The sequence below is a fragment of the Merops nubicus genome, unplaced genomic scaffold (genome assembly GCF_000691845.1).
Source record: "Merops nubicus isolate BGI_N331 unplaced genomic scaffold, ASM69184v1 scaffold13710, whole genome shotgun sequence".
NCBI classification, from domain to species: Eukaryota; Metazoa; Chordata; class Aves; order Coraciiformes; family Meropidae; genus Merops; species Merops nubicus.
The window spans coordinates 10,962-18,433 of NW_008583646.1; the positions used below are offsets into that span (position 1 = coordinate 10,962).

At 39.5% G+C, this 7,472-nt stretch overlaps 1 protein-coding gene across 1 annotated transcript in view; it reads left to right on the top strand.

The window, feature by feature from the left end:
* Positions 1–7,472, top strand: part of SNCAIP (synuclein, alpha interacting protein) — a 50,696-nt gene that overhangs the window by 6,263 nt on the left and 36,961 nt on the right. The window contains exon 2 of the mRNA XM_008941682.1: positions 2,827–2,899. Coding sequence (XP_008939930.1) covers positions 2,827–2,899 — 73 coding nt within the window. The remainder of the gene's footprint in view (positions 1–2,826; positions 2,900–7,472) is intronic.

Sequence of the window (7,472 nt, forward strand, 5' to 3'; positions counted from 1 at the left end):
CCCCCCTCCCCCCTCCCCTTCCCCTTCCCCTTCCCCTCTCCCTTTCCCCTTCCCTTCCCCTTCCCCTTCCCCTTCCCCTTTCCCTTTCCCTTTCCCTTTCCCTTCCCCTTCCCCTTTCCCTTTCCCTTTCCCTTTCCCTTTCCCTTTCCTTACTGAATTTCACCATCAACCACAACACACTTTGATTAAATCTCAAAAATCACAGTAACTATTGCCCAGCAAAGCAACCTGATGTGCTTAGCGCTCATGTTATCACTTAAGCCTTTGGGTATACCCCTCAGCTCTGGTTGACTTGATTATTCTAATGGTGAAATGAGAAATGGTGTTTAATTTTGTATGTAAAACAATTCAAAATTATTGAAAGAAGAGTGGGAAATAGTTACTTTTAAATGTCATTGGATAAGCATTAATTCTAAAATTCTGTTTCAAGGGAGGGTTCCAATCTCAACCACTTTTGCTGTCCTTCTTTGATACCACTAGTAACCTAGAAAATTTTGGCTGAAGAGAAGCTAACAAGCATTTCTGATAGTCAGAGCTGGAGCTAGAACATGACAGAAGTGGGTTGTAGAGGAAAGAGGTGACAATGGATTGTGCTTCTTTTTGGGAAAGGTCTACTCTGAAGAGTGACTTTAGTTGCTTTCTGAACCAAAACCCAGTTCTCTCCATCTTGACCACAAAATACAGATGGCAGAAATGTAAATGCACAGAAGTCTTTCTGAGGACAGGGGTGAGTGGGAGGAAATCTGTTAATGAAATCAAACCAATATGATAGAAATGCATAATCAGATTTATAACATTTGATAGAATTTTGGTAGTGGGAGGTGGTAACTGAATACATTCTAGTGCAATGTTGAAACAGAAAGAAAATCTGTTCTTCCAGGAAAAAAGACAGAAAGAAAAATGGCTTTCTGTTTTTGAGGTTGGCTGACAAAACACATAGCAATGGAATACAGAGGGCCTTATTCTAATTGAATTACAAACTGTGTAACAGCTTAAACTGCACCAGCTGGTCTTCTGAAGCTACCATATTCCTTAAAGACATGTTCCTTGGGTTCTCTTAGGAATCTTACTAGACCAGTTCAGCATTGCATTGTGAGTCTTTTGTGCAGAAATAGTAAGAGGTATAGTTTAACAGCTCAATCATTATTAAACAAAAACTAGAGTGGCGAACAGCACATGGTGTTTGTGCATGTGTGTGTTTAACTTGTATTAATTTAGGTTTAGTAGCATCTTTCTCCCTGACTCTATTCCTCTGCTCTTTGTTGCTTTAGGCAGTCACATCTTGGAGCAGTCACAGCCTTATAGACAACTGCTAGTTTAGTGGCACTGGAGTCTGCTCTGCTGTCACTGCTGCTACGCATTCTAACTAAAAAGTTCAGTGTTGATCCTGGGAATACTTATGAGAGATTCTTGTACTTGAGGGTTCTCAATATATCCCTGAATCAGGCCAGCAAGGGATTAAGTAGGACATGGTAGCTTTGGAGGGCTTGATAAAGTGACTACAATCAATGGAGCAACAGTCTTAAACTTGTACCAGAGAAGTAAACTACTTCTGCAGTTGGTCTCAGGAGCTTGACTTTAGATTATTTTGAAGTGAATTGTCAGCTGTGCATTAGAAGCATGTCAAACTTTGAATGAGAAACTGTCAGGAAAAACAGGGCAATGTATGACTGTTTCCTTTCTTGTGCGGAAAGCTCGTGGTTTTATAGTTGTGTTGCTTCATTGTTTAATAGCCCATCAGCTAAAAAAAATCTGTTTCTTTGAAAACATATGATGTTTATATATTCTTTAAAAATTTTCAGTTGTGCTAATCCTAAATGCTGTTTTCTGTTTTATTTCCAAAACACTGTTTTTAATAGTGTTTTGGGGTTTTTTTTTGACATGAGCAAAGCCATTGGTCTTTCACAGACATAATGATTTTCATTTGTTTAAGCAAAGATTCCTGTAACATTGAAGTGTTTGATTAAGGAAGGCTTGCTATTAAGTTAATTTCTGTATACCAGAATGTGTAGTTTTACAACACTGGATCATGTATCTTACCAAGGGTATTACACAAATTTATAAGAAAAGGATTTCTGTTTAGTAAGATACATATGTCATCCCTGGTTTTTTTGTTTGGTTTTTTTTTGTTTGTTTTTGTTTTTGTGGGGGTTTTTTTTGTTTTGATTTGGTTTTTGGTTTTTTTTCTCTTCCTTTTTAATGCTTATTTTAGAGAATAACATACAGATTAATATCAGGTGTTTCCTGTCATGTCAAAATAATAATGCAAGTTTGCTTTAATAAAATCTAGGTCAGAGCAATGAGCCTTTCATCTAATACGTGTATGTATACACATCCCTCTCCGAAATCAGACCTCTGTGCTGCAAATATGCTGTATTACTTTTGCATATTGGTTTGTTAAAGCTTGAATTCTCATTTTTAAACATAAAGTATCTTGTTGTACAATCAGCAGTAACCAGTGCCCAGGAGGGCAAAGTGAAACCCTCAGTGTTTACTGTGAAGCCTAGACTTATTCTCACCTTTTATGTCTTGCATCCAGTGGAAGAGATGGATATATAAAATACATTTGTGACTTTAATGATGATCTGCAGGAAGGAGAAATCTGAGAAGGGGAGGCGCTTTGCTGTAGGTTTGAAAGTCTGTTTGATATCCCTTAGGGTGGGACACATAAGCAGATGCCATGTGCTTTTCATATGCAACCTGAGAAGACCATCAGACTGACGGAACTGTTTTTGAGTTGGTCAGTTTAGGCTGTGTCCATAACATCAAGACCTCTGTATCTTTTCAAATTAATTACTTCATAGACATTTTTTTCCTTTTTTACAGTATTCCGTAACTTCTCTCAAGACCATCCCAGAATTATGTAGAAGATGTGACTCACAAAACGAAGACAGATCAGGTATGATGCCTACTTCTATCCACCCATTATTTTCTAGGCTGCTTTTTATCATGTAGAATGTGGCAACAGCGGTTTGTTGGCAGTGTTCTGTTGTTTTGTTTTCTCTCATTTTTGTACAGCTTTCTGGAAACATGGCTTTGGGTTGTGGTTTTTTTTTGGTTAGGTTTTTTTTTTTTTTTCAACAGATGTTAGTTCATTAGAAGGAAAAAAAGTTCCAAAAAAGGATTTGGCTGTATACAGATAAATGTACGGCTTCATCGCAGCAGCTCCAAACCACAGTATATGCAACAATTTACTTGAAAAGCTGAGAAACCATTGGTGACAAGACGTAATAATGTAGGCGCCAATGAAAAAATGTTGGATACATTTACTACCCATATGGCCATGACCAGTTTGAGGGATGTTGTTTTGCCAAAGTCTGAAACTGTATCAAGGATGCTATATGATAGAATCTCTCTAACGCATACTGTAATAGTTAAGATTAAAGCTGAGTTTTTTAGTTTAATGGTGTAAACTAAATGATGAATCATAGAGTATAGATGAGAACCAGCTGGAGACATTCCCCCTGCCCCTCTGACAAAAAGTGCATTCAGTGTTGTTTTTCACTCCGTAAATCAGATTAATCCGCTTTTGTTTTTCTCTTCCTGATGGAGGAGAAATGAACTGGTGAGAGAAGCATTTTTGTTGAGCTATGAAAAGTTTATTGTGCTTTCTGATGTTTTAATTGAACTTTCATTAATGTGGTATCATTAAATACTTTTATAACAGAAATGGGAGGCAGAAAACATAACAGAAGGGGCTACAAGGATGATGAGGGGAGTGGAGCATCTCTCTTACAAGGAAAGGCTGAGAAACCAGGAGCTATTTCACCTGGAGAAGACAGGAGAGGGGACCGTATCAATGCTTATTAGTATCTAAAGGGCAGGTGCCAAGAGGATGGGACCAGTCTCTTTTCGGTGGTGCCCAGTGACAGGACGAGTCACAAACTAGAACACAGGAATTTCCATCTGAAAATGAAGAAAAACTTTACTGTGAGAGTGACAGAGCACTGGAACAGGCTGCCCAGGGCACTTGTGGAATCTCCTTCTCTGGAAGTACTCAAAAACAACCTGGACATGATCCTGTGCAACCTGCTTTAGATGAACATGCTCTAGCATGTGGGTTGAACTGGATGATCTCCAGAGTCCCTTCCAACTCCTACCATTCTGTGATTCTGTGACCTGGAATTTGTGGGATGATACAAGGCTTTAAGAACTGTGCTATACTTTGGCAACCTTTATTTAGATATTTCCTTTCAGAGAGTTGTAAATTTCCGAGATGTGTAACTAAGTCAGACTTTCTTAAAGCTACTTCTTCTACCAGAGTCATTAAAAGCCATGTCATCACAGCCTTATGCCACTGCTCTTGGCAATAAAGGGAAGCAAAGCTCTTCTTACCATATCTGCGTGCTGTGTTACTGTCCACACAAGGCACAGCAGTGATTGTGTACATGGTATTACCTGCTGCAAGCAGAGTCAGGGAAGAAGTAGAAAGGGAGAGGACTCCTGACTCACTCCCCTGAATTTTCCCTATCTCATTCTACCCCAGTCTTCCCCTTGTCCTCTCCCATCCTTCTCTCCATATTCCCCCATCCTCCTCCATTACATCCTTCCATTCTTGCCCTGCCTCACCCCCATCCTTTTTCTTCTCTCTTCTTCATACATTATTCCTCCTTCTAACTCCCTTTCTCATCCCTTTCTTTCTCTTTCCCCTTTTGTTCCCTCTCATTCCCATTCTTCCCTTTCCTTCCCTCCTTCTTACCCATTCTTGCCCCCATTCTCCCCAGTCTCTCACCACTCTCCCATTCTCCCACCATTCTTTCCACCATTCTTCACTCATTCCTCTTCCTTCCTTCCTCCTTCCCTCTTTCCTCACCTGTTCTTCCTCCTCTTCTCCTCATTCTTCCCTGCCATTCTTCTTGCCATTTATTCCCTATTCCTCTCCAGATCCCGCCCACCATTCTTCCCTCCATTCCTCCTCCCCTTCTTTCCCCATTCTCCCCACCATTCTCTGCCGTTCTCCCCACTGTTTTCCCAGCTGTTCTCTCTACCATTCCTCCCCGCCATTCTTCATCCTCATTGTCCCCAATGTTCACTCCACCATTGTTCCCTCTGTTTCCCCAGAGCATGCCTTTTCTTCCACCGCATTCTTCCTTCTGCAGTCTTTCCTACCTTTCTTCCTTACGAGTCTTTCCCTTTTCACTGCAGTCTTCACCCGTCTTCCTTCCAAGTCTTTCCCAGTATTCTTTCCACCATTCTTCCAGACCCTTCCTCCTCCCATTCTTCTCACCATTCTCCTGCCCACCATTTACTGCCCCTCACTGTCACCCCTTCATTCCCCACCCAGTATGCCCCTGTCTCTTCCATGTCCTCCTCCCCCACTATTTTCTCCATACTTCCATTTCCTTCCCTCTCTCAATCTATCAGCAGGTAATCATGTGGCAGCAGGGCATTATCTTGTTGTGCCATAAAAGGAGCTAAAGCCAATAATTCATTCAGCTGCTCCAAGAGCAAGGTGAACCACAGCCAGAACAGCCCCTAAGACATCTTGTACTGAGAGGTCTCTTCACGAGGACTGCTCAGTGACAGTAACAGCATCAGTATGTTTTCAGGAAAAAAGAATATATTATTTTTAAAATTCAGATAGTAGTCTTGGAGTAAGATGCAGACCAAAAGCAAGGCTGAAGCACTGGTTGTGAGCTATTCCTTAAGACTGTGTAACACTCACGACTTTTTGTGTAGCACTATTACGCTTTCCTCTGCAGTTGGACATTTTTCAGTGATGAGCTTAATTACATCTGCACTTACGTATTTCTTTGAAAAAAGGTTGGCAGAAGCAAGTATGGGCATTGCTGGGAGACAGTACTAGCACTGGGGAGTCTACCAGTGGAAGTTAATCACAGGTTTGTTTAAAAGTTTGTAGTTAGAAAAGAGGTTTTTAGCACTGATAATAATATTGGCACACTGGAAGCAGTACTAAAGTCTGGGGTTTTTCTCTCTACTTATCACTTAGGAGTTTGGGTGAATTGGAAATCATATCAAAATGCATAATCAGGGAGTAAACATATAGTGCTGAACAGGAAGGTATGACTTCACATCTCTGTACAGACTTCAATATCTGAAGTGTCTTGAAATATCAAGGAGGCTGCATCAGCCAACATTGTGTAACGCTCCATCTGTTAATTTTTCATAGTTGCTTTTGATGAATATTTCCTTTCTCATACTGTAGACTATGTAAAAAAAAGTTCTGTGAATTACTGTTCCTATGTGCTATTTTTGATAAAGATAGATTATATGCGTGACATTTGTGCTATTTTTTATTTATATTCCACTGACAGTTTAAGTAGTTACACACAGAAAAACTCAGGTGTTTAATGAAGAACTGGTCCAGATTTCTACTTCATAGGGACTCCTGCTTTCTTAGAGGTTTCATTTCTTCTTTGGAACATGGAAGAATGTGGAGGTAGAATTATCCCAATTTTTTTTTTTTTTTTTTTAAATAACTAAAAGTTACGTGTAAGTTAGCCATAAGAATATATATGCCGGGACCCTAATAATCTAAAAAATATTCTCTGTCAGCTTTGTCTCAGAAAAAAAATTTAGTTCACTAAGACAATAATACAAAATTATAGAGAAAATAAGATTCAACTTTGTATGTTAAAATATATATGCAGACAAACATTTTTGCCAACCAGATTGCTAGAAGAGATTTAAACCAGACAGCGCTTCTCTTTTTTCTGATTATATGGCTGCTATTATGAAAGTCTTACCATGCATTGTTCGCGGATAAGTTTAGTAAATAGCCTTCAAATCCCATTTTCTTTCCCCATTTCATGTAAACATTGAATACTGTATTAGTAATGTATGAAAGTCCTTGGTTACACTGTTTTCAAATTACTCGTAAGAACTTTTAATCCTGGGCAAACATATCAGTGTTTACCAGTCATTGTGCTTTCTTAAGCATTTCGCATAGACTTTTCAATAAATTTTTGAGGCTTTATTAACTATGTCTGCCTGCCTGTAACTTTTGCTCAAATTGTTCTCCTTGTTCTTTTGGACGAGAAGAGATTAGAAAATCTGAGAAAGGATTTTCCCACATGTAGTTTTTCCTCCCTAAATTCCCACTGTCACCTCCCTTTATTGGGCAGCACTGATCAGTGGTCTGCACTGGTGGGAAGGTCATGTGATTTCTTCCTCACCCTTTTGCAAGATGTGCATGAAAGTTGTGCGGTCAGTACAGTCTCAGTCCTGACTCCTCTGTGTCATTCCTTGGATTTAGGAAATTCTGACTCAGGAAAATTCAAAGGGATCTTTGGAGCTAAAGTATATGTGTCAGAACCCTCAGTCCCCAGACTACAATGTAAAACATGTATGACATTGAAGAAAAGGTGTAGGGCAAATCCTGGTTTACCCACAATAGAGTGACATTAAGCATAAGTGTTCTCTCTACCATCATGCTTGAAGAGAATTATCTTTGTAGCCAGTATAATAACCACTAAGATGGGCATTGTTCTTCTTCAAAGATAGAAAATGAA